Genomic DNA, 27,999 nt, shown 5'->3' with positions numbered 1-27,999 from the left:
TGTGCTGCTATTCCTGCATACAAACCACCTCTGGTCTTTTTTCCTTGAAGAGGGCGCCTTTTTTTCTCTCCGCACAGCCACGCCGCTGACGCGGCTCCGCACCCGGGTCACGTGACCAGGCGAAGCGGCCTCTCCTCCTCCTCCTCTCTCGGTCCTTCCTTCCCAGGGTTCAATGAGCGTTGTGTGGCCCCACCCCGTCTCTCTAAAAGCGCTGTCTATCTGTTCAATGTAGGCTACTATTCTCGGAGAGAGAAAGCAAGAGAGAAAGGGAGAAAATAATAACCTCCAAGAATCGGGTATTCCCGTCTTTCACCTTCCTCGACCAGCGGCCAGGAGGGGAGCGGCCTTCACGGTGGGAATGTGCTGCTACAACAGCCCCGCGTCCTACTTTTTGTGAATGTAAATGCACATGTAGTGTCAAGTCTGTAGCCTGTTTACCCACCTAGGATTCAAGAGGAATCTACATATGTGTATATAAATGTATGTTTGTATGACAGCGTGTGTGCGTGTGCACATGTATAGGCCGTATGTAGGTTATAAAAGCCGAGCCTGACAGCGGGTGTAGCTTTTTCACCTGCAAGAAACGTGGATACATTTCGAGGGATTTTCACGTCTTTGGTCACGTTTTCTTTTTCTGTTATTTTGTCCCCCTCCTATTTTTTTTGTAATGATTTCCCCCCCTCTCTCTCTTGAAGGGATTCATCGGAGTCGAGCCAGAAATTAAGAAAAAAAAGTCTATCGGTGCGCAGTTTTGGAGGCTTGGTGGTGATGTGAGGGGCTGATAACACATTTCAGCAACAAAAGCGAGGGGCAGAGAGAGAGAAGGCCCTTTGGAGGAGAAAACGGCAAGGAACAGCCATCACATATAAGGAGGACAAATCGGAGGGGGGATACTGGATCATTTCGGATTTGGAGGTGGCGAGGGATCAAGACGAAAAGACAACCGCAGTGAGTTTGGGGCTGATTTGATGCAGAGAATGAAAAAGAGCCGGATGACGACGGAAGAAGCGAGAATGCCACACATGTAGCTCGTTTGGGTGTAAATATTATTTTGCTTACAGCTGTCCTGCTGGGTCCCCGACGAAGACAGCCGTCGGGGAGACAGAAAAATAGATATAGAGTCTAAGTATACACCCATGGAAATGTTTGTCATGAAAAGCGACGTGGTAACGAGCGGCGCTACAGCACAGGCGAGCTTTGCGGACACGCCGAGTTCGGCTCCTTGTCACGGGCAGCTGTGAGACGCAAGACCCGGGCTTTTGGAGATGCAAATTAGGCTGTTTTTTCTGCCTCCGTTTGAGGTGAACCGCCGTTTTTGGGTCTTATAGCGGACATTGTGGATTACAAGTCTTTATCTTACACGGCTGAAGGGGGGGAAGAATTTGGAAAAACGAAACACAAACTACTGCATATAAAAGGGAAAAGCCCGAGCCGGATTCAGCAAACTGAGAAGGCGGCCTCCGTGTCGTCAGCAACAGTATCCTGCCCTTTCTCTGACAGCAAAATACGCGTTACGGACTCTAAATCTCTACAGAGGGGCGCCACGGACCTTAAACGGTGTAAATGTGGGTAACGTTGCTGCCAAATCCGCGGGCCAAACGAGGCATCTAGACTAGTTTATCTGATTTATTTTTCTTTCTACATTACCCCCCCACCTCCCCTTCCCCTCCACCACCACCTCCTCCTCCTCCTCCTCCTCTACTTCTTCTGCCACCACCTCTTCCTCCTCCCCTGGACCCCCTTTTTTCTTTTTTCTTGCGGGAAGATGGGTTGTTTGGGCAACAGTAAGACCGAAGACCAGAGAAATGAGGAGAAGGCTCAAAGAGAAGCAAACAAAAAGATAGAGAAGCAGCTCCAAAAGGACAAACAGATCTACAGAGCAACACACAGACTACTACTTCTAGGTGAGTTTGACACATTTTTACATATCTTATGTGCTTGCTGCTTTACAGACAAGGCCTCTCAGTTTGGACGGTTGAGACCCTGCTTCCTCCCTGCAAAACTTTCTGGGATGTTGTTTTGAAAAACATTGTCAACAGTGTGACTTTGCTCTTGCATAAGGCCAAAAATGCAATACGATGCCGGGTTTTTGGCATGTTGCTGTCAGACTGTCATTCTGCAATGCTAACTCCCCAAACCTGCTGTAGGACAGCCCATTGGCTGGTTTTAGAGTATGCAGTGAGGCAAACCTGTAAGGTAGGGTAAACTGCTTGCAGTGGTTAAAGGATTAATGAGCACAAACATCAATCAGAACCAGCCTGTCCTAATTGATCATTAAGTTATGTATGTTTGTTCTTTAACACCTTTTCTTTTTCAGTTGTATTAAACTGTGACTTTGCAGCATGCTGAACAGTGCTCCTTTTAGCGCTAATCATGCATGCAGGCCTCAAATTTGCCAAACTAACAGAAGCTTTACATCACATGCCAGTTTGTGGGTGTGTAGCCCAAACATAAGATAATGTGACTCAAAGAAAAGCACACTAAAACTTGGTTAATGAAGAAATGAATATGTGTAAGACGCAACATGTGGTTGTGTGAGTGAAATTTAGGTGGGCTGGGTCTCTTTCATTATATAAGAGTGTTTTTTGTTTCCTGCAGAGCTCTCATCTGTACCCTCCTCGTATATCCATTCACAGGGTTTTGACTTCTAAGAATTTGCGGCGGACCCTTGGGGGAGGGGGTCAATTTGTTTTGAACATATCACTATTGAGGGTGGACATTGTATGACATGTCACTACTTGCATTAGGGAGGAGGTTGTGATGACTTTTGGAAAGGAGAAGGACAAAACAAATATACCTTCTGTAATTTTTAGGTCTTTCAGATCTAAAATATCAGCTTGATTTAAATGCGACCCTTAAAAAAAAAAAAAAAAAAAAAAAAGTTTCCTTTAAGGGTGAGCAAAGGTAAGTAAGCATAAAAAAAGGGACACTCAGTTCACACCAGCTACTAGACCTTGTGTTAGCTTTGTTGGTAATAAGATGATCTCTGCAGCTTGACATGCAGTAAATTGACCAAAAAGAGTCTACGAGTTAAAGCTGGACACACAACCTAACAGATTCTTCAGCATTTGTGGTGTCGGTTTGTATTGTAGCCTAGCTAAAACACAATGTTGACAATCTATTGGCAGAGCAAAATTTTGAGCATGCGTGCCCATAAGGTTTAAATTTGCAGATCATTTATGTGTTTTGCTCAGTATGCTTTTGATTGGATTAACCATCCAGTCTAATTAAAGCCTTAATAGGTCCATGTTAACGAGACCTGTTAAATAAGACACAATGGGTGAAGGGTAGCAGTACAAAAAGACTACTGGATTGCTCTGTGCTTATACTGGTCAACCCCACAAGCTAGCTTTTCTGTCAGAACACTGCAGGGTGCTCAAGATGCAGTTCAGCTCTTGTCCATCATGATACTACACCAGATGAACAGTCATGCTTCCTGACGTGGAACCCACCACATTTTGCTGCACACCATTAATCCTATAAATGACTACATTTTAATTTGGCATCTTTGTCAGACTTCTTCATTATAAAAAAGCACCCTAAATTCTCAGGGTGTTAATGTAAACAGGTTTAAGATGCCACATTACATGTGAAGCAATATTTAATGAGTTTGCCATGACAAAAACAATAGCATCTTTAATGCTACCACAGTATTCGCAAAACAAAGGAACAAGCATTTTCTTTTTGTTGTTTGTTTTAAATGCTGTGTTAGCGTACAACTATATTAGCAACCAATCTGATGTTTTAGTTTAAGCAATGTTGCAGGAGTTTGTCAGTGCTGTTGACTTCTGTGGCTGTCAAGGGCCTAATGGCAGAGTTTAGATTTCATGTTTCTGCAGGTTCTCTGTCATCCAGATCATGGTTGTGTTGAATGCTTGAAAAGAACATAACTGGGCTTTAGATTTATCAAAGAGGCTTCTTTACTTCCAAAATGACCGACAGTTCCAGGAATTGAACCCTTAGTTGGGGTTGTCTCTTTGGAGATGGTCCTTGACCCAACATTGATCATGTGGAATCTCGCATGATCAGTAGTGTTAAAAAATAAAAGGGCATGGGTCATTCTGTCACTGGGGGCATGGTATGAAATTTCTTATGTCATATCTCCCACCCCACCATCATGTGAGCTATTGAGGTCACCTGAGGCAAAGTGTGAGTGGGGGTTGTAATGCCTGGGAAAGACTGTTGAGACTGTTGTAGGTCGTGATAGCTGGTGTTCAACAATGAACAAATCAGTGGACCTAGGTGGCCTCTTTCACTCCCCTCTCAAACCGTCCGTCTTGGATGAAAATGTGAACACGGGTGTCCTTCTCCTTTAGGTACAAGTGTACAGCTTAGTCTTGAGGTGGCTCTCCTATGTTGTGTTATACATTTGTAAGGCGGTTGTTTGGTTTGTCCTGTTTAAAGGTCCCAGTATTCCTGACTGCACTGCATACACTATGCTGTTTAGCTTATGTTTGTGTGTGTTGTCCTTGGGATGAACCAGTTTTGGTCTGAGGGTGTTGCTCAGCCTGAAGTGCACTGGGATGTTATGTTTGGAGGAAAAATCTTGATTTTCTTCAACAATCCTGCCACATAATGGACCAAAGTATTGTTCTATCATTCTGTTTCTGGCTGGTTGATGTCTGACATTCTGGTGTATCTTCTCTGATTTTAATTTGATAGAACTGCCAATAATGTTAAAGGGTCTACTAGCAGCTATGCTCACTGTGGACATGTGACAAAAGTTCCGTGTTGGAGGCCATTGTTAAGGTGTTAAAGTCAGTGGGTATTTTCATTTTGGATAATACTCATTTGGCTATATATGACCTACTTTTTAAAATCATTTGTGTGGTTAACATTCTCCAAACTAAAGTGTACTTTAGTATTTATATCCTTATTTTATTGTTTCACAATGTAGTCTGGTAAAAGACGGGTAATGGGCAGAGAAGGAGGGAGCACACGAGGTCATCGGTTATCGTCGAGTTCATGATATATACTGTAGCAAGCTGAGCCATCAAAATGCACAAGTCCCAGATCTGTGTGGCTTCTCTGATGTGCTTGACTAACAGTTGCACTTCATTGCTGGGAATTGCAGCCTAAACTGGTGCAAACTGTCAGATGATGCTAATGTAAAGCTGACTAAGTTTTTGTTTGTTTTTTTGTTTTTTTACTTTAGACTTTGTCTTTTTACCTTGGAAATGTATTTAGTTAACTTTTTTTTCATTTGTCCAAAGTAGGACAGAAAGGGAGAAAAGAACCCTAAGATAAATGACATCTGTACAAACATGCCACTTATTACGCCTTTAACTTTAAGTGAAATATTCAGTATTGCTGTAATACTGTAGAATGCCAAAATAAGTTTTACATCTAATTATGTATTTAGACATTTACTTGAACAGTCACTCATCATGTCAAGCAATAGTAAAAAAAAATCACCTAATAAATATTTAATCTTCTAGATATTAAATAATCAAACTGATGTACTTGTGGCTTTGTGCTTAATTAGGTCTGTTTTAAGCTTTACCTTAAGTACACTGGGTTTTTGGGGGGGTTTTGGGGTTGTTGTTGTTGTTGTTTTGTTTTTTTTTTGTTTTTTTTGTAACTTACATATTTGTTTTTATTTAATTCAGGGTAAATGTAATTTTACCTTAATGTAAGTGAACACCAGAAATAACTAAGATGACAAAGAGAAGACTGCTGTTTCAGGCCTCTTTTTTTAAATTTATATAAATGGGCCTGAAACAGGAAAAGCATACGTCTTGATGTACATTGCGTCTTGTAACTGAATTTGCTCATTCCTCATGTAGCCTTGCATGCTGTAGGTTTGACATTACAGGGCAAAAACTGAGTTTCATTCTTAGAGCAGTTCCAAGCAATTCATCTGGCAACCAGCAGCTTACCACTAACGGCCCGGTAGTGCTGCATGCTATCAATTTCAGTCTGTTAAAATAGGAATAAGAAACGAAAATGAATAACACACAGACCATATACAATATTACACAGCAAGGTTCAGGCTCAGATAAAGTGACGACAAGCGTATTGTTGACATCTGAATACAAACACAAAAAATCCCTAATTGGATTTAATTTATGTATTTATTTTTTAACAATTCAAATTTTTCATTCAGTATCTTAGGGGAATTGTGATATGTTATACTTTTAGCTAGTCTTAGTCTAACTGAGAGCATGGTGTTGAGATCAGGACTCTGTGGGGGGTTACAACATCTGTTGATGGACCCCTTGTTCTTGTCAGATGGTTCTTGGTGCTGGCTTTTTTTTGGGGGGGGGGGGTCATCGTGATGCTGCAGAATGAAGTCTCCCGTCCCGGGTGATATTGAATGCAGAATGATCAGAATATTCCTCTTGTGTGCACACCTTAACATGTTTTCTCCCCAGGGCACACAAATCAGCTTTTAATTTGTTTTGGGGCTTTTTTTGTTGTTGTCGTAGTTGCTTAAAGGGTAAGAGATAGTAGGGGCAGACGCAACAAGATGTTATACTTTATTCAAAATTAAACCATTATTTGAAGTAGTTTAAAAAGGAATCTCAAGGTCTTCTTTTGTCCTCTGACCCCTTGGATAATATTAATCTAGTGTTGTGCTTTATTGGTGGCCTTATTTGCACTTGTTCTCACACCTCTGTGACCTCATAGTAATGTCACCGGTGCGAACATGCCTGTAACAGTGGGCACTGCACTAATTGTCAGTTTGCAGGCAACTGTATGCTAATTGTGTTCATCAAAACAAAAAGAAAATGAGCCTCTGTAACAAAAGCAAAAATGTAACATCATGGTGGAGAACCTACTGCCCATTTCTCTGTATTTGTTATATTTAAAACTTTAGCACCAGCTTTGTACTGAAAGTTTGCTTTTCTGAATCAAAGTTTAAATTTAGCGATTTACTCAAACTCTTATGATCGATCAGTCAATGTCATGGATTAATCCTCCTATACTCTAATCTTCTTCCAAAAAAAGTTGTGCATGATTTTTATTGTTTTTGTTTTTTTCTTTAGAGCTTATTCAGTCAAACCATAACAGTTTGGGACAGTTTAACCTTGTAGTGAGCTACAGTGCTTGTGTCCACATAAAGGAAGTTGTACTTTACTTACACTGTAAACTGGTATTTCAGATAAACCCCCATTTTATCCCAACACTGAGTGCATGTGAGTGTATCAGTAAGGTACATAATCCATTTTCACCTTTTCTCTCACAGGAGCTGGAGAGTCGGGAAAGAGCACCATAGTGAAACAGATGAGGATCCTACATGTCAACGGCTTCAATGCAGAGTGAGTACTAGAGTGAGGCTGAGAATGAGCAGCATCCTGCTGAGTGCTCTTTTAAGACTGAGGCTCATGTTGGCTTGTGTGTTTGAAGACTTTTATCCCAGGCTGAATCTACATCTCCTCCTCTCAGCGCCACAGAGACCCCTGTAAGAGTTTCTGTCAATGGTCATAAGTTTCTAATGAAACAAGTATACCTCTTTGCAACTACTTTGATCTAGCAACAGCCAGCAACCACTTGCCAACCATTTGGCAAATTTACTTTTCACTAGCAACTGGAGGTTTCCAAGGGGTCGCTGACCAGCCTGTAGGCTTCTGACTGTGAAGAGAACTGACTATATAGTGGGATACTTTGTCAACTTTTAGTAGACCTAACTTGTATTGATTCAGTTGTAAAATGGTGCAATAGAATCCTAAAGGTAGTTTCATCTTCTTCTATATAGCCCTGGAGCATTGAAGTAATTTATTTATTAATATCCTAGTATTAGCAGAAATTATAGACATTTATTGATTTGGCTAAAAGTGATTATTTAGTGAGCTAATCCTCTGTAAAGACATTATGATGCCACTTAGCTCACTCATTGTTGACCAGCTCTGGTCAAAGCTAAATTGACTGCTATGACTAGGCCTAGTTTAAGTTTTGAAATCTGCCCAGGTAAGGAGAAGCGTGCATGTAAGGGTAAGGTGCTCCCAAGCCGTCTTAAAGAACTGACAGTCAGTACCCTAAAAACTGCTCACCTACAAGTAAAGTTAAGCCGGCTTTGTGACAAATGATTCCAATAATTTGCTGTTCTCCAGTGCCTCAACTGCTAGCTCCGCCATGTTGAAGAGTAGTTAGCAATGCTGCTCGTTTTAAGATCAGGATAGTGGCGCTCTTGCAAGAGATCTCCAGGGCAGAAGTCCATCTGAACACCAGACAAAATAGACAGAAGGCCGAATGATATGAAAGACCACTAGATCAGTGTCCTGGTCAGCTTTCCGATAGGAGAACATGAGATGGGAGTTGGAGCTAGCTAGCCAGCAGCTGAACTTTTATAGTACTTGCACAAGTTTCTGTCAGGGTCTCCTAAGGTCACTCCAACGGTGACCAACAATATAACTGATAGTTGTTCCCTCTGATGGATTGGAGTGGGGGGGGGGGGGGGGGGGGGGGGGTTGAACTGAATCACCAAGCATACTTGGTTGAGGGTTAATCTAGCTGAGTGGTCTAACAAATTAAACCCTCTGTGTGAAAACTCTAAAGACTACACTTGTGTTGCATTCCCCCCCTCCTCAGTGGTTTTGGGAGCACATCTTTAACTTTTGCTTAACCAGTTTCAGTAGTAAAATGAGATGTTTGTATTGGTCTGGTGGTGGTCATGTATTGATAAGTTGGAAATATCTTTGCGAGGTTAGGCTAGATTTTCAGCACTTAAGGCAAACTTGGGCATATGACCCAGTGTGTGACTCCACAACACAGAACAGTGTGTGTCAGTGTGTCGGTCTCTGCTTGCATGGGTGGGATCTCTGTCTTCATTAAGAAACAAACCCGTAGAGTGCCATTGGAGTCATAAATGTGACTCGTGTTTATTGAGACCTGTATGGCTCATTCCTGTCCTCAGATGCACTAAATTGGAGGATTTTCATGTTAGGTGTATTGTCTGTGTATGTCTGATCAGACATCACCTTTGGAATTAATCACCTTCATCAATGAAGGTCTCTTTAAACCAAAACGGTGTTTCAGAACAGTTGCATGTGGGTCTTCACATGACAAGCATAATAATGTGCTTTAATTTGCCTGCATCCTCAGGCAGGACATAAATATACTGATTTGGGCCTTAAAGGGTTCAGTAAGGCCTGTGATAAAAAGAATTTTGGGGTGAATGGATTGAGTGTTGTGGCATCATGGTAATGTCAGAGTAATTGTCTCGTGACTGGAAGACTAGCAGTTCCAATTGCCGGCGTGATTTGGGAAATAGATGAATGGATGACTCATCTCTCCATATTCTTTGAACAAACGTGACTTAGCTGCCCTTGGGCAAGGCATTTGGAACTGGAAAGTAGGCAAAAATGAGGACTGGGGTATTTGGGACATTTCTATTGAGGGGGAGGGGCAGATGATGGGCCTTAAAGTTGAATCAAAGCAGTTCATTTTATTATTATCCCCCCCACCCCCTTGGCCATGAAACCAACACAGCAAGCTTAAAAATGGGCTGAAGTGAGACTTCTATACAGTCTTCAAGTTAACTTAATGTGGCTTCTTGCAACTTACTGAATTTCAGTCTGTTTTTTCTCTTTTTTGGGGGGGGCGGGGACTTTGCTGGGCCCGTTCTGGCCACCGCCCCTCATGTTTGACACCGCTGGTATAGATGGCCAGTTGATTAGTGTGTTGCATAATATGGATTAATTAATAGAGTACAGAATGATATTGATTTCAAATGAATCAATATCAAGATGATCAAGATGATCAAGATGATAGCCCTTCTTTAGAAGGGCTATCATCCACCTAAACGCTTTTCTTTTTTGTTGAACACATGTTTTTTGGACGCAATCACTGTAGCATATGTTGCATCTTTAAGTCCATCTATCTCTAACCACACAGAGGGAAGCAGTCTCTCTGGAGAGATCACACAACCATGTGACAGTCTTCATTGATTATCAGTTTAAAAATGTAAATGGTGCCTTCCCAGTTCCCCTCATAACCTCTTCCTCTTACCCCCATTTTATTTTTTTTTTCTTTCCAGTTACCTCACACGTGGTTTGTTTTAAAATACGTCTTTTTTTCACCACAAAGACTGAGTGCCAGAAATGCCAAGTTACTGAAGCTAGTGAACAGAAGTTACCTTGTGGTGTCATGGCTTTGGTTGTATACATACATTTGTGGCTGTTAAGTGTAGATAAGTTTGTAAAGGGGACCGTTTCACCCTTGTCACTGACATGGAACTATTGTAAACACAATGTACTGTTGTCCTGGCAGGCTCAAGGTGAAAGATAGACTAACTGGCTCCAAATGAGTCCAAATGTCTCAAACACACAGCTATCATTTACAGCAGACAGACATAATTTCGCTAGCATGCATGTCAATGAAGGTCTGTTTACCCATACAGACCAAAACAAACCTAATGCAGTGGACTGTAATACACCCGGTCAGGGTAAGAGGGACCTCCTAACACTTTTTTTTTTTTTTTTTTTTCTAAGCTTCATTAAAATGATACTTTATAACAAAACTAAACATGTTTTTGATGTAAATATAGTGGTTGAAGAGAGGCAGAGTTGCAGTGCAAGCTGTGGGAATGGCTGTTTTCTTTCAGTGGATGTGAAGTTGCTTTTGTATCATGCAGTTTTGTCCAGATTTTTACGCTGTTTGACAAAATGTCACCGACTGATTCAAAAAAACAAATGTAACCATTCTGTCACCATTAGCCTTAAATTATTTTTTAACGCTAAATTATGTCTTGTCTTTTTATTTACTTAACAGTTTCAGATTATTGCTGTTTTATGACTAATTTGTGGTCTCCGTGTATTGCAGGTTAAATGCTAAACATTAATATCCAAAATCTTTAGGATATTAACTTTTTCTGTATATAACAAATCACCTGCAGACAAAAGTAGAATCGTTTTACATGTTGTGAGCACTTCATCTCAGTCAAACAGTTTTTATATGCATGCACTTTTTTCCTGTTCTGAAGACATTTGCACTCTCTGTAATTTACTGCTTCTCATTGAACCTTTTCTGTTTCAGAGAGAAGAAGCAGAAAATCCAGGACATTAAGAATAATATTAAAGAGGCTATCGAGGTAAGTGTGCTGTTGGTGGTTTAGTAGCAGCTTAGACAAATGCGGCCGTAACCTGTCCTGTTGTCTTAACGTTTTTCTTTGGGTTTGTCTTTTCTACAGACCATAGTAACCGCTATGAGTACCCTAACCCCACCTGTCCAGTTGGCATGTCCTGAAAACCAGTACCGGATTGAATACATCCTCAACTTTGTCAATCAGAAGGACTTTGATTTTCCATCTGTGAGTAGCAATATATCACCAAATACATCAACCCACACTTTGACATGTAGCTTTCTTTAAGTAATTTATTTAGCGGTTTTTCTTGTTTGCCTTGCTTTGATCTTCAGAACTGTTTTATAATGACAGTAATTTTCCAGCTTTACTCTTTCAAATTGAACTCTTGGCTCACGTTTTCGTAGTTCATTGCCCCAGTTTATGTTCTACTAAGAATTGTAGAGTTGACCTTATATACTTGGAGTTTGTTGGGTTGCTTCAGAAATTGGGATAGATGTGTAAGGTACATTTTAAGACTTTTATTATTTAAATTTGTTTTATTATTATTTTATAAGTCTGTATAATGGATCTGTAGCAGGGCCATGGCCTTTTGAGCTGTGTGTTTGTACTTCAGTAGATGATGGTAGGAATTACTCCCAGTGTCACAGGTGATGATCTCTTGAAACAGGTAAAGACTGTGTCCAGAGACTGTTATAGACACTGGGGTTTACTAATGAATCCACTGGTAATGTCTGTGTGGGTTTGGTATTCTCAGCGGGATATTTCCATTAACTAATTGTCTATCCCAAGAGATGGAGGTTTGCACAATACCTACACTAATATGATTATAGCAGTTTAAGGTGAAACGGTGGTATTATTTTTGGGAATCTTTGTCTGTCTTGAAAATGTGTATGTTAAGACAACTGACACTTGGTTATGCCGCCATGCACTGGTGGTGTAGTAGTTAGCACTGCACTGCAGTGCTGGAGCTCAGCAGCATTTGCAAAAGTCTCTGTTTGAGGGCTAGTGCAATGCATGGGAAGTAAGTTATGCATTCAACACGAAAATGTTAGTGTAGACATTAGAGAGTCAGTGTTTATCTACAGCCACCTGTTGGGCTTGAGGTTTCAGGTCACTCAGTCTTGTATGACCTTTTCAAGAAGAAGCTTTTGTTACTTCTGTTTATTTTGTTTTATCAGCTGCCAATATGTCCATGTCACGCTGAGTCACAAAAATACAATTAAATGAAAATAAGAAGTCAAATGAGGGTTTTTGTCTTGCCCGATAGTAAAGCATTGAACTATTGGGGGGGGGGGGGGGGGGGGGGGCAACTAAACTGCCTCTCATTTCTGTCCATATAGTAATGCATCATATCATGCATCATCTCATATATAGACTGTTTGATATCTCAATTAACTGTTTTATTAAACAAGAAACTTGTTTCACATTAGCTGGTCTCGGCTGCTCAAAGTTGAAAATGTGTTACTTTAATACGGGATTGTAAACTTGAGGTTTTGAGTGTACCACAGCGTAACCAGAAGTGAAGGTTTGTGGTGCCGTGGTTGGCAATGGGAACGCTTTTGCATTGGGAAGGTTATCTCTGTGTATGCCTCCTTGTATGACATCATTTTAAATGGATACACAGAGATAAGATGATGTTTAAGGATAAGTTCTCTAGGAATAAAGATGATGTAATGTGAATAAAGTTTGTAAATGATAAATGGGGGTGGGGTGGTTGAAACTAAAGGGGCAGCTGTGTTTCAGTCAAGTAACTATCCTCACCAGACACCCATTTATTTACATAGTGGCACTGAGCTCACACTCTTACCCTGAGTGATTTGTAGTTTGTAAGCAGACAGCACATCTAACTCTGCAACAATTCATTAAGACAAATCAGCTGTCAGAGGACTCAAATCTGAGAGATTTAACCTACGAGCCACTCTCGTCAACCACTAAATCACCCCACTGCCCAATGAATTCCACGCATTCTGAGCTGTTGGGAAGCAATTATTTGTTTATGGTCGTTTTACTTGTTTGGTTGGATGACTTGTTTATGACAAGCATGGCATAGTTTCCAAGTTATAAAACATGATGGTGAAAAGTGTGTGTGTGTGTGTGTGTGTGTGTGTGTGTGTGTGTGTGTGTGTGTGTGTAGGTGAGCGTCATAGGCACATCATCACTTCCAGTCAGGACTGTGACATTATTAATTTATCTCGAAATGAAGACTAATGGTAAATCAGGATGAAACGGGAATTGGTTTGCAGGAAGTCAGTTGCTTTTAAACTGGCTTTAACAGTGCCCCTGTGCGCCTGCCACTATAAATGTTTAGGTTAGATTTTATTTTTAATTTAAAGGAGGGAGTATTACAGTTAATTTAGCAAGCAAAGTGCTGGTAAAGTTGTAAAGAGCTACGAGGACGGACGTGTCCACACGTGACACATGCAGGTTTGTGAACAGGTGAATTCCAACATTAATAGTTTAAAGCCGTTTACCACGGTCAAACCGGTTTAGGACTTTAATGGAGATGAGGAATTGAATCCAGTGCAGATTGAAAATGATTGGAGATCCTTATTTTGTCAGGTACATTATTGTAGACTGCCTGCTGGATGATTGAGATAAGATAAGTCCATTTACTTTTCCATTACATGATGACTTGAGGGCTGCGCTAATTGTTACCAAGTCAGATTTCTTAACTTTAACTGAGTTTATGGAATGAGAGTGTTTCATTTGTAAAATGTGAATAGCAAATTTTGTTTGCAATTTGAATCACAAATTTGTTAATGTCTCATCTCTGCAGCCCATAGTGTAAATTAATAGTTACAGGAATGTGCCGTTGACTTGCTGTCTAAGTAAATACTGGATGACTTCCTACATATGGCTGCACACAGCAAATTCCAGTGTTTATGTGCAACAGACAGCCATTTGTCTATTGCCCACTCTAGTACACTATGTAGATTTTGGTAAACACTTTAAATTTCAAATTCAAATGTATAAATCAAGCACCTAGCCATGCAGTCTGACTTTATAAACACTGCTGAAAGAGCCAGTCTAAAGAGTTCACTGAATTCGAGCATGGTGCTATATTAGGGATAGTAATGTTGCAGCAAATCAGTTCATGAAATCTCTTCCCTCCTAGATATTCTACCATGAACTCTAAGTAGTATTATTGCAAAGTTAAAGTGTTTGGAAACCACAGCAACTCTGCTTCAAAGTGGCAGAGCAGGGTCGTCGAGTCTTAAGGCTCTAACACTCTCACTTGCTGACTCAGTAACAGCCAAACGTCCTCTGGCATTAACATCAGCACACAAACTGTGCACCAGGAGCTACATGGCATGGGTTTCCAAGGCTGAACAGCTCCTGTAGGTGTAAAGTGTAGGTGATTCAATACCTTTTGTTCCTGTAGTGTAGGAGAAACCAGATATATTTGACCTGCATTTGTTTAGTTTATAGATGAGCTAAAAATGGCTCTGCACATACAAAATACCTTTTGAGTCACTGCAGTTGGTCTGCTCTTAATTTCCCCCCCTTTTTTTTATTTTTTTATTTTCTTTAAATGAGCGCATCCAATTTGATTTTTTTTTTCTTAGTTTAGCAACTAGCTGCAGTTATTGAACAAACAGTCACATGTTTCATATCGCAATCTAGTAATGCCTAGAAATCTGCAGTAAGAGAAGCAGCATCTCTCATATTAAATGTCAATATCACAGCACAGATGCTGGTATTTTAAAAATAAAAAATAAAAAAATAAAAAAAATGTAAATTTGCAATATAATGAATTTGGCTGTAATGAAGGAGAATATACTATATGTGTTTAGAGTGGGCATCTAAATTGGCAGAAAAACTAGTTGTGCTGTTTGTTATTTTGGGGTGATATGTCAGCAATAACAGGTGTTACCACCTTACAGCCACAAGTAAATTTCAGTAGCTTCAGTGCATATAGCTACACACACGGGGAACACGCTGTTGTACACGAGGAAAACCTCCCTGATTAGGAATGTGGAGACACAGGGTTTTGTCAAAATGCTCAACAGTGTGCTCATAGGGATTGGAAGACTCTAAGGAAATCAAACTTGTTCCTTTTTAAATCTAGGAGCAGAGTCACCTGACTAATGGCCATGTTTCTGTGACATTGATGAGAGAGAGGTTCACAAAAAAATGTGGTTAATTCGTTGCTCAGTAGTCCTCTCACAGGAGCAGCAGACCGAATGATCCATTTTTAAAAACTGTGCTAAATATGTATTGCGTATTTTTAAGGATGAAGGGTTTGGATGCTGCAGTTATAAAATGGTCCTTTTTATAGCAATGATTCTCATAGTGTTGCCACTTCATTTGGTAAAATCTACTGTAAGCCTGAGCAACAGTTCAAACATCAACGCCACCTTCACAAAGCTTGCACACTTTCAGTTTTTGATGTTATTAAAGAAGCGACAAGTCAGCTTTGTTACTGGCTTCACATAGTGGCTGGTGGTGTACCGGAGTGCTTGACATTACCTAATGTTTCTTCACCACCACCACCCCCCATGTTTGTTAATGGAGTGGACAAAATATTGGGAACATGCCGTGTAATGCAATCCAGCACACCACCAGCCACCATGAAGCCAGTTAAGAAGAATGCATGTACAATGCTCGGACAGTTCAAGTCAGGTTTAACGGGTGTGCTCAAAGTGGTCAGTGAGTGACACACAGAGGTGGTGGTGCTGTTTTTTTTTCGGCAAAGGTGTTAAGAGTGCAAAATGGATAAATGCTTCATTGATTTGATGTCTGCATGTCACAAAGTCTGTCTGCTATGAGGAATCTGCACCCTTATTTACCTTTTTTAAAGATGTGCACACAGACATCGCCCAGGCACAACGTACACTGCATATTAGAGGTGGGAATCACCATACATCCCACAATACGATATTATCACAATACTTAACGCATGATACGATATTATTGCGATTTTTTTTTTTTTTTTTTTTTTTTTTTTTTTTTTTTTTTAAATATTTTGCGATATTCAGATTCTGTACATAAAGGTAAACTTTATCAATATTCATTTGATCTAATATCAAAGTCTCACACTCAGTCTTTCTCTCATTTCAGTTAGTTTTATCGTTGACAAACCGAACGGTTTGTATTACAGTCTAGTCCAACTTAACTGAATGCAACCATCTGGTACAATTATAGCTATTCTGAACTATGCAGTTTATGAAAACTATGCAGCCCCTTCAGCAACTGAAGAATTTGAAAGTAAATTAAAACAAAATATAATTTTACATTAAATAAAAAAGTTTTAAACTTAATTAAAATGAAAATTAAAAACATGTCTTAAATTAAAATAAGTAAACTGTCATGTTTATTGCTGCCAAAAAAAAGTTAAACACATTTGGACAGTGAAGGAATGTCAGGATTCTTGCTCAGAAAAAGGATCAACATGCTCTGAAGTCAGAGCACAAAAACCTTTTTTGTAACAAAATATCGATTTCTGCTGTCCCGGTATCGATACATTATTAGCAAACAAAATATCACGATACTACACAGTATCGATTTCCCCCCCCCCCCCCCCCCCCCACCCCTACTGCATATGATGTCAACAGAAACGCTGAGCAGGAGGTGCCCTCACATACACATCATGGACAACAGACAGCCCTGTACTTTTTTTTTTTTTTTTTTTTTTTTTTCCCCCCTCTGTTTCATGTCATGTTCAGTGTAACATGCACAAGGAATACACACAATCGCCTACTTTGAAACATGTTTAAGCACATGAGCTGTTGCTCAATCCTGTTTAATCATGCAGTGGTTCTAATGTTGTCTCGCATTTCCACTGCAGTGACACAGAACTTGTTTTTTTGTAATTTCATGATAAACATGATTACTAACAATGTCCAACTTTTGCTGATGCGTCTGCACTGCCTGTATGATTCACCCCCCCCCCCCCCCCCCCCCTCTCGTCTTCTTGTTCTCAGGAGTTTTACGATCACGCAAAGACACTGTGGCAAGACGAAGGCGTCCGGGCTTGCTATGAGAGATCCAATGAGTACCAGCTAATCGACTGTGCACAGTAGTAAGTAACTTAAGTTCAACTTCATGGTGACATGATTTATAAATGTAAGGATTCTGTGAGGGATAACTTCTAGTTTTTATTGATACTGTGCATGTGGTGGCATTTTGTGTGGTTATCTTATAGTTGGTGTAGTTTGCATACAATGGATTTTGCATTGGGGTTGTTTTAATTGTCATATTTTATTGTTTTGTTTGCTTTGAGTTACAGAAGCTTATTACTAGTAATCTGAGGCAAATGTTGTGTACTTGGGGCATCCTCGAAGTTGCATAGCAGAGGGGCTCCTTTCAGTTTGAGATGGTGTGAGGTCCTGCTGGAAGCCTGTTACAAGCAGGATGAACAGTTGCATTATTGACAAAGAAGTAGAGACTGAAGTATGTTTTTTGTATTTGTTCTAATACGTCCGGTTTTATGACTAAAGCATAAGTAGGGTGAAATCTGGGGTAGACATGCTCATCATGATCCCAGCGTGTGCGCTACTAAGCTGTTTCATGTCAGGTAAGGCATACTAGTTGGGTTTTTTCAATTCATGACTCCTATATGGCAGAGAGACATTGTATTATAGAAAAGTGCATTTTACCTTAATTTCCTTAAATCTGGTTAAATTATTTCCTTAGATTAAATGACAACTAAGGACTCAAAACTAGATGATAGCAATGTGAGCCCTAGCCTCGTCAATCCCGTTGTTAAGTGATGTATGAACCCTGCTTCCAGGTCCAAACTACTCTGCGTTTATTAAGGCTATTTTTGGTTTTGGTTTTTGTTTGGGTTTTGGTTTATCTTGTTCAATCTCATCTGAGCAAGCCCCCCCAAAACAAAAAATTCAGTGATCACTGTCGACCTCTGTCGGTTTTATTACCACTACTCATTTTTAAAGCTCAGCTTTTAAAACCTTATGATGTAACTAAAGCCCCATGGAGTAGTATATTAATGACTAACCTCATATTTTAAATGGATTATCTCAGTTGTTCTCCTGACTGAAGTTTAGTCCATTTACAGCTTCCTGATATGCAATTGCATTTGTCCCTAACCATCGGGAACCATCACATGACCTTCTATTGAGTGGAAAAAAGTTGGCATTCATCTTCCAACTTTAGTGTGCTAATGTGTTTATATTATGCAAACCATAGCTGTGTAGGTAGCAGTGACATAGAACAACATTATATACCAGCTAGTCCAACTTCAGTAACCCTACAAACATCATTGTTTAGTTTTCCATCTTCATTTTTGTCAGCTGTGATAGCGGAGCTGTATTTTTTTTTTTTTTTTTTTTTAAATTTTTTCAGAAATCTCAATCAGCTCATGGTTTCCATCTGTAGCTCCCTGCTAGCTCCCTGCTGTTATGGTGAATGCCTGGATGTTAAACCTAATTGTTACACCTGGTAGAGCAGTCACATTGATCATTTTATTAAAGAGGAAAGAATTTAGGCAGTTTGTAACTCTGTGATGCTGCTATATTTGTTTGAAGTGTAGCTTGGACCCAGAAACGGCTAATAATATCAGACTTAAAGACCGGATAGTATGAATGCTCTAGCTCCCTGAGAGATTACCAAAAAATCTGCTTGTTAGTGAAGCACTATGCACCTTTCATAATATTTACTGTGCTTTAAAAAAGTAAATGCAATGAGATCCAGAGTTTATTTCCCATCAAGAGGAGAAAGCTCATAGGTAATATCGGCATATACCACCTCTACATACAGTTATGGACTTCACTACTGTAACCGGTGCTCATACTCGAGTTTATGAGATAAACAACTTAACCAAATGTTTTGACTTGACTGTGACACGTTTCTTAACAAAGACTCAATTCTGTTTTTCTGAACCCTTCTCCATACCTTCACCACACACTGCATGTTTTCAACAACACACACTGACTCAAAGTTGAGGAAAAGAGATAAAGTAGCTCGTCTATAAACAAAGTTGCATGAAGCTCTAATTTAAAATCAACCCAGCAGATAGAAACGCCCTCCTTCTGTTTCCTCTCATTTTCCCAATGTGCGGGCACCAACGCACCCTTACACATGTAAATGACGAGCGTGGTCATATGTGAAAATGCTGGCATGCAATTGTGTAGTGGAGAAGATTAGATTTGATGATGCTCATTCAGTGCATTAATGAGGGAAAACTAGCTAGAAATCATCTCGATTGGGAGTAAATCCGACAATATCAAAGCTCTTCAGCATAAAGGGAAATGAGTCTCTTGCTGAATTAAGACAGATACCAGTGCATCACTATTATTAAAACAGCTTAGTCTTCAAGTGGTGTTTCTAAACATGCAGTTTTCATGTCCTGGTAAACACTGAAATAAAACTTAAAGGGTCATATTTTTGGGATACGTTAAATAACTGCGGACCTCTAAAAATCACTGACGAGACTTGGAGCACTCTGCATCTGCTACAAATAAAAACAGCAAAGTTATCATGACCTGTCAGGAGTATGGAGTCATCCTAACAAACGTGGATGACTTTAAAAAGGGAGCTGAGACAGGAGTCACTGGTTGAAATCTTAAAATCTGGATGTGCATACGTTAAGTGATTAAGGGGGATCCTAAATGTGTGTTTTTTGTTGTTGTTGTTTTTTTTTTTTATGGGTCAAAGTTGTCCAGTTTATATTTTTTCCAAACAAAAGCAGATAAAACCACAAAGAAAATGTATAGTGAAGGAGTCGTGTAACAGCTGCAGTTTGCAGGGTTTGGGAGCAAACATGGCGGCGGCTGAGTCATCTACAGATCAGAGGATGCTTAGAGGAGGGGGGGGGGGGTGATGTTTGAGGAGGATACCTTCGCTGCTCAGCTCTTGACTATGACCCTGTAGTCTCGACTGTGTTTTACTAATAAATCAATCCTGGTGAATAATGCATCCGGTCATTGAGAAGTTTAGATCGGTTTGATCTTTAAAAAGTTGATTTCCTCACTCAAGTGGTACAGTCCAGTCTGTGATCCCTCCTCCGTCCTTGCACACAACACAAACTCATCCTTCTTTCTTTCATTCTCTCATCCTTTTTTCCCCTTTCTCCATCCGTCTGTCTTCTTTCTGGAGCTACTCCAGTTGCACGAGATTGGGTGCTGATAGACTATTAATAGTGCCTGTGGTTGGGTCTCCATGGTAACCGTGCTGCAGGCCAGGGCGCTGGGGAGCTATTTTTGAAATCTGCTCTGTAATGTCAGACAGACGCCACTACGCCTTCATTCTGTCTCTCTCCTTCTGTTTCTTTACCTCTTCCATTCTCGTGTGTGCTCTTATCTTTCCTTCTGGACGCTTTTTATTTTATTTTTTTTTTCTCTTTCTTTTTTCCCTCTCCGGATGGGGCTGGTGGTTGCTCGGACCTGCAAAGAATCCCAAAGATTCTCTCACTGTCCACTTCCTCTTCCTGTTTCCTAGTTCATCCATGTCTTCTATGATATATTGATGACCTGTCATTGGCAAGATGTTTGAATGCTGCCTGTGGCTTGTTCTGATCTTTAACATAGCACTTCTTGGTCCTCTTTTTACTCAAATGTGAAATAATTGCAGATGTTGCAGGAGGCCCACCTTGAGTGAGGGAAAAGCTACATTAAATACTATACATAGTAAAACTACCGAATGCACTGCGCTCTTCTCCATAAGATCTTAGTTTCCTCAAGCTGGGTGTAACCTGAATCTATCGTCTTCTGCCCTTTGAGTTGTCATGATCACTTGTAGCTATGCTCACTCCCTGCTTTCACATTGATTGATGCATTTTGGCATACTGGACAACAGCTTTAGTGTTTTCCCTGCATATTGAGTGAGCAGTGAGGATGCTTCTGCCTTCAAGGTCACCTGCTGTAGAAAAATACAATTAAATTCAAAAGTTGGTTTTTATTGGTATCTATTGGAGACTTTAAGTCTCAGTCAGTATGTCGGGCTCAAAACCACACGGACAGCCTCTCTGGCAAACTGGTTTTGTATTTCATATAATACCACAGCTGTGGCGATGTACATGAGACATGATACTTAAGTGTTGCTGGAGAAAAAGTGCACAGTCATGCCTGGTATTATACCAGTTTTGTTTTTTTTGTCTCTCATTTGACTCCTTGAGCACACCTGTACAAGTCTTACAAATATGAAACCTCTGGGAGGTTTCATATTTGTACCTCTGGGGGCATGAAGAGGGGACGGGGCTATGGCTCTCTACATCCTCTAGCAGACCATCATTTGAACCTCTGAAGTCTCTGGGAACTCCAAGGCCCTCCAAAGTGTGGAGGCCTATCTCCCCTCACCACACTCCCTGCCGGTGACTGATGCCCTCAGGGGTCGGTGCGTTGGTGGTTCTTGGTGTCCGGGGCTGGGCGCTCAGGTATGTACCAGCTCACTCCCGGTGACTACTTGGCGGGGCCTGGCGCCTGCTGCTCGGTCAGGCCTCTTCCGGGGCGCGGGGGGCCCTCGGGCCTCCGGCCTCTGTGCCTGTGGCTCGGTTCACTCTGGCACAGCTGGCTGCCGGCAGAGCCGGCGGGCACGCCGGTGCAGCCCCCTCTAGCTTCTGCCCGGTGGCTACTGGGTGACCCCTCATCTGGGGATCCTCAGCCCTTCCCATGAAGGTGGCACGGATGCCCCTCCGGTGGTCCTCCTTGGGCTCTTGCACTCTGGGGCCTCTGGATGTCTGGGGCCTGGATCTCCTCCATGCCTGCTTCATGCCCTGGGGGACGGGGCTATGGCTCTCTACATCCTCTAGCAGACCATTACATGGGGAAACCATTTGAATACAAGCGCGCCGATCCACACAGGTGTGCACATGGGTGTTCACTATTCGTAGACTTAAATCACACCTTTCTTGGCTGCTACTTCAAAGCACATTGTGCGCTGTCTGTCCTGCGTGCTGCACAACAACATTCAATATTTAGTATTTACTGCTGTTTTCACTTAGCTAGATTAATGCGATGGTGTTGTGTATAGTATGTTGCATTGTTTTGTTTTTTTTTTTGCTTGTTTTCTATTCTTTTTCTCTCAACAGGTGATCCCGGAGATATTTTTTCTTCCCCCCTTTCTCACTGTCCCTCTCCCCTTCTGTTTTTCTTTTCCTTCCTCTTTCTTTCTCCCTTTCCTATCCCTCACTCATGTCTGTCCCGTCTGTAACAACTGAAAATAAAATAAATAATAAAAACAAAGGTCGATCAAATGGACCAATACGGCAATGCCATGATGATCCATTTGGCAAAATAAATCCATTGGGTATCCTTGTTGGTCTTCAGACAACAATTCTGACGGCTAAAGAACCAAATGGGACAGGCGGAAAAAAAAAAAAAAAAAAAAAACAAAAAAAAAAAAACAAATATGAAACCACTGTGTGGTCTATAGTATTACTTCGGTAACTGTTCTCTTGCCTTCGTTTGTCTCTCGTCTTTTCAGCTTTCTAGACAAGATCGACATTGTGAAACAGAGTGACTACACTCCAACAGATCAGGTGGGGAACTTCTTCCACTACAAAGTTAATAATATCCTACATTTCACTATACAACTATTTCCCCTGAATAGTATTTCATGAGGAAGGGACTTTAAGATTTTGGTCCCTGTCACATATTAAAGTTAAGCTTTTGCTGCTTTGGTGCCAAACTCAAATGTGTTATAACTTCTTATATTTCACTTTGAAATTCAGTATATTGTCCAAATATTCCATATGTTGGATTTGTATCTTGTGAGTGTTTCTCCAGGTTTGTCACTCTAATCTGGCACATAAAAGCCTTGTTGTTGTTACATTTGTCACTCCTTTTCACCAGGATTTGCTGAGGTGCAGAGTACTGACTTCAGGGATCTTTGAGACAAGATTCCAAGTGGACAAAGTTAATTTCCAGTAAGTAAAAAGGGTGGAGAGTAACAGTTTCATCCAAAGGTAATCTAGTGTCGGCTGAGGATATAAACACAAATCAGCTGTACATATACATTTTCTCCACATGATGGCAGCATTTTCCATGTTTCCATTTATATCTGTACAGTATGTTTGATGTTGGCGGTCAAAGGGATGAGCGCAGGAAATGGATTCAGTGCTTTAATGGTAAGTGGTGTTTATTTCCTCTCACTTCCCTTGACTCGTATCCTTTTCTCTCAGGGTGTCTGATTTATCTCCGTTCCTCCCTCTTCCTCAGACGTAACAGCCATCATCTTTGTGGTGGCCAGTAGCAGTTACAACATGGTGATCCGAGAGGACAATCAGACCAACCGTTTACAGGAGGCCCTCAACCTCTTCAAGAATATCTGGAACAACAGGTGAGGAAAGACACCAAACCTGTCATCCTGTGGACTTGCAGTTTGTTTTGTATTGAATCCTGAGATTAAGTTGACAGCATAGGAAATCAGAAAGCCTTCGCAGAACTTCAGCTTCTCAAGGGTAGACAAGTTATTAAACATGGTTTCGAAGCTAGAACACTTTGAGCAAGTCCTAAGGGAACTCTTATCTGCTGACGCCTGTTATGGCTTATTTTGGCTGAACTGAACTTTGTCTTTTCACACTTGGAAACAGTTTTATATTTCAGTGTGATCTTATTTCAGTCTCTCATCTTCCTCAGGTGGCTGCGGACCATTTCTGTCATCTTGTTCCTAAATAAACAGGACCTGCTTGCAGAGAAGGTGTTGGCAGGGAAGTCCAAAATCGAAGAATACTTCCCAGAATTTGCTCGCTACACCACACCTGATGATGGTGAGCTACCTTATTACAGCATCTGATTTTGAGCATTTTGTGTGTGTTGTTAAGATTAAGTAAAATAAATAATTATACCGATGTGAAAACACATTTTTATTTTCATCAATGAAATTTATCATTACAAAAACAACTGGAAAATTCGATGCAACAACTCATCCAGAAATTTAAAAGGGTGCCTTTGATATCATTCACCACAAGAGGTCATCCTCGATACACCTAGAAGATTTTTGTAGTGAAGCACTTGCTCTGTGAGGTGGAAAGCTTCTTTTTACGTCTTACACATTCTGCTATAGAGATGTAGTGTCTCCTTACTAGTTGTTGCATTGTCATGTTTAAATTATCTACATGTTAAATTGCATATTGTGAGAAGTTATTCACTGGCCTCTGTCTCCTCTTACAGCGACGCCAGAACCTGGAGAAGATCCGCGTGTTACAAGGGCAAAGTACTTCATCAGAGATGAGTTCCTGGTAAGTGTGTAGCTGTCTTTCATGGGATTTGTTGTTTTTAAATGTATGCAGTGGGGGGCGGGGGTTATGCTCTAATAAAATTTGGACACGTTTCTGCTGCACAAGTTGTTTAGCAGCTTTGTAACTTTTCCTTTCTTCTACAGAGGATCAGCACAGCAAGTGGCGATGGAAGGCACTACTGTTACCCCCATTTCACCTGCGCCGTCGACACAGAGAACATCCGCCGTGTCTTTAATGACTGTCGAGACATCATCCAGCGGATGCACCTGCGGCAGTACGAGCTGTTGTGATGGGAGAGGAAAGGTGTTAGGCCAAAAAGATAAACCAGATCAGACTATGGAAGACGAAAAAGAAATCCCTGAACCTGCGTCTCTGAACTCTTCTGCAGAAGTATGAGAGCTCTTGTGACACAACAGGGGCCAAAACACACACGCACTTATAGTAAACACGCCGTGAACCCAGAACTTCCCCTGATGCAAACTCTCTACCTGATGCAGAATTTTTGACGGATGGGTTTGAGGGGCTTACACGTAAAACAGACTTCAGTCTTGACTTTCAGCCATACTCCCAGCTCCTCACCTTTCGACATTATGTTATCGTCACGTTACCTTCACCTTCCTAAAAACAAAAAAAGTGGCCCAGTCCGGACTGAGTTTCCTGCAGCGAGGGTTGGAGCTGCAGCTTGAGTTTTGTTCCCTTTTTTTTTTTTTTTTTTTTTTTTTTTTTCTCCCCTGATTGGGCTGAAAACTAAGAGCTACTACTTCAGTGTAATTGGGAAAGAGATGAATTACTGCAAATGGAGAATGAATATATCACAGCAGATCAACTGAACACTGTATTTAAGAGAGACAGAAAAAACAAAAAAAACAAGCACTGTGCTCAGGACTTTGACTCAAACCATGTACACCAAACCTTCCTTTCACTTAGAGACATCTTTAAATCCAGTGGCTCTGCTTGCGCACACACAACATATCTCACCTGCTTTTTACTGGACTGCACAACAGGGGGTCAATTTGGCAACGCACGTACCTACTCACGTTTCATTGAGATGCCGGCTAATTTATCTGGGTCGGTGCTTTTTGAGATTAAACGGGCGAAGCCGAGCCGAGAGGAGCAGCGTTACCACAGACTTAACCAGACCACGGGTGTTTTGGTGAGACTTCACTTGAGCAGGTGTTCACTAAAACGGGATGGGAGCCAACTGCGATTTGAATTTCTCTGATGGGAGGTGTCGGCCGTGATTGACCAGGGCGCCACGGCTTCTCTACAGAACTGTTTTGCCACCTGACTTTGCCTTGTTGGTATCGGAGCATCACGTGAGGAGGATATATTGAGTTTAAAACAAAAAGAACCAGAAATGCCAACTTCTATGGAACTTTCAATGGAGGGCGACGGGCATCCTTCAACAGTACAGTACCATATAAGTTAAAGAGAACTCTCATCCTGTTATACTGTCTCCACAGCTGTTTTTGTCTGTGTAGACTTTTGTGCCATTGTGCCCTGTGCGCCCTTTCTTTATCTCAACTCTTTGTCATCCTTTTGTCACCCGTTCTCTACACGTTCTCCATCTTTCGCCCACCCTTTTCACCGCCACCTTTTCCATTTGCACTTTTACCTTCCTGGCAGTGCTCTTTTGTTTTAAAGAGAAAATAAGATATATTAATCTTGGAATATTAAAAACACAACAAAATGGGACTTTATTTTTTTCTGCCCCCACCTGTGTGCTCGCACCTCCCTGCCATTCCTCCCTCCACCATTCCTCCTCTCCTCCCTTGTATGTCTGTCTTTACTTTACTGCTGAACTATTATTCTTGTACAGACTGTAAAATGTATTATTTTGTACAACTTTATTGAGGAAAAAATAACTTTTAGAAGATCCCTGTGCCTTGATCACGACTATGTGTGTAATGAGCTAAAGTGGGTGTCATACTGCGCTGTATAGCTTGGCCAATCCTCTCCCTGCCTCCCTCGCTCTTACCTTCTCTCCCTTTCTTTATCCCCACCTCTTTCTCAGTCTAATTCTTTCTCCTCTCCTTTCCTTGGAGATGGTGGATGACCATTTGTAGCTTTAGTAGTGTTTTGTTTTTTGGGGTTGTTGGGTTTTTGTTTTTGTTTTTCTTCCCCACCTTTCCTTCCAGCCCATCTTTATGATTTAATGTCTTTTTTTTTATTTTTTTTATCCATATACCCCCAAAAAGATAAATATGAAATGTATATGGGTTCTAAAGTATTTTATTAGAATCAAATGAACCTTGACAAATTGTACACTTGATGGTGTGCATATTGCTATAACTTAATCCTTTCAACTGATGTTGTTTGGGATTTTTTTTTTTTTTTTTTTTTTTTTTTCTTCTTCCACACACTGAAGGGTTATAAGTGGGAGGTGACAGATGCAAAACATTGCTTGTTTCTACACAAATCGTTATTGTTTTTGCAAAAAAAGAAAAAAATGGCCAAAAAAAAGAACAATTTGTTTTTCTTTTCTGCTGAGGGGGGAGGGGGTCCTCCTGACTAGCCTTGCACAGCAGAGGCAGCCTGTACAGTATTAGCATCTCTCATTTCAGTGCCCTAGTCTCATTTAATGTGTACATCAAATATGGGTCTACTTTCTGAAAAGGAGCTCTATGAAATAAAGATTTTTTTCTTTTTTCTTTTTTTTTTTTCTTTTTTTTTTTTTTTTTGGTGCAAACAGCAACTGCTTTGTCATGTTTTTGTCATTACACTCTACGCAACTCAGGGGATGGAAATCAACAACACTATTAGACAAAAGTGCATCCAAGCTTATCGATTCTTATGACTGTTGTAATTCGCAAAACAACAATCCTCATGGCAGTGAACATTTTGCACATCTACCTGTGTCTAGCTCCCAACCAAAAAACTGATCTCCACTCGTGAAAATCAGTAGCGTATCAGACCAAATCGCTCAATCTTTAACGGTGCTGATATTTATTTATTTATTCCCCCCCCTCTCCTGCCCCCACCGCAGCAAAAAAAAATTAGACATGCCTTGTCTTGCAGCTTTTACAATCAGAAGTATGATCTGAATGCACTGTTGTATCAAACATATTTGCCATTTCAAGTCTAGCTCTATAAATTCTTTAGGCTCCTCTTGTTTTGTTTTTGTTTTTTCTCTTTATTCATTTATTTCTACTGCTACTCAAAGTACATGTGTAATATAATGATCTCAAAGAGTGACTGGCAGGAATAAAAGAATATGAAAGGATGTAGCACGAGTAGAAAAGCACAATGGGTCGCCAACTGTGCGCCCACTTTGATCTTAAAAGGGCTGTACTTGAGAGAATCTTTTAGCCCGTATAAAATAATTTAATGCATATTTACTGCTTGAGCTATCTTATACGTGATAAATGTGTCAACATGACTCTTCGGACTCGAATGTGTAAAACTACAAAGTTCTGGTAGCTCATTGCCTAGACGGTCCTGTAATTATGAAATGGAAAGTTTTTAACTGAATTTCCTATTTTTATTATTTGACTGTGGACACATTGTTTTTGTTTTTTTTAAAAAAAAAAAGAAAATTCAGACAACCTCTTAACTTTGGCACTTATCTATTACTTAGAGTGTGGCTGTGGCAGAGGTCTTCTTCGGTAGGAAAAATAAAACTTCTGAAAATACATATAAGTGCAGGATTTATGCCCTCCTGCACAATTTTCAAAGACTTCCAGCAGGCCAGGTTGGAGTCTTTGCCGAGCAGATTCTGGTTCCTTGGCCTTATGTTTGACACTCCCGGTGTAAATGATTATCCTGCATGTATCACCGATGTGAGTATCTAAAGGTAAAATTACCTAGTTTTATTCTGGATTAAGTAACTCCCAAG

The 27,999-nt window shown here is 40.6% G+C and overlaps 1 protein-coding gene and 1 long non-coding RNA gene across 5 annotated transcripts; both read left to right on the top strand.

The window, feature by feature from the left end:
* Positions 1-130: 130 nt before the first annotated feature.
* On the top strand, positions 131-25,499 carry gnas (GNAS complex locus). 4 transcript variants are annotated; one of them, XM_085146991.1, is made up of 14 exons: positions 131-352; positions 696-1,565; positions 1,766-1,904; positions 7,190-7,262; positions 10,978-11,032; positions 11,132-11,251; positions 16,951-17,048; positions 22,409-22,463; positions 22,777-22,850; positions 22,993-23,051; positions 23,143-23,263; positions 23,563-23,693; positions 24,097-24,164; positions 24,308-25,499. In XM_085146991.1, exons 3-14 carry the CDS (start codon positions 1,766-1,768, stop codon positions 24,452-24,454), a joined length of 1,140 nt encoding a protein of 379 aa, XP_085003117.1. In that variant the 5' UTR covers positions 131-352; positions 696-1,565; the 3' UTR covers positions 24,455-25,499. The 4 variants fall into 4 exon arrangements, with proteins under 4 accessions (XP_085003117.1, XP_085003116.1, XP_085003118.1 ...); XM_085146990.1 differs by having other exon boundaries at positions 696-1,904; XM_085146992.1 differs by having other exon boundaries at positions 131-399; positions 696-1,904.
* On the top strand, positions 11,258-16,460 carry LOC146495164 (uncharacterized). Its single transcript, XR_014871673.1, has 2 exons — positions 11,258-13,124; positions 13,161-16,460. It is a non-coding gene; the product is annotated as an uncharacterized LOC146495164 (long non-coding RNA).
* Positions 25,500-27,999: the final 2,500 nt, after the last annotated feature.

Source organism: Neolamprologus multifasciatus, chromosome 20 (genome assembly GCF_963576455.1).
Source record: "Neolamprologus multifasciatus chromosome 20, fNeoMul1.2, whole genome shotgun sequence".
Taxonomy (NCBI): domain Eukaryota; kingdom Metazoa; phylum Chordata; class Actinopteri; order Cichliformes; family Cichlidae; genus Neolamprologus; species Neolamprologus multifasciatus.
Note: the sequence above shows the minus strand (reverse complement) of the source record. Positions and strands in the feature narration are given on the sequence as shown.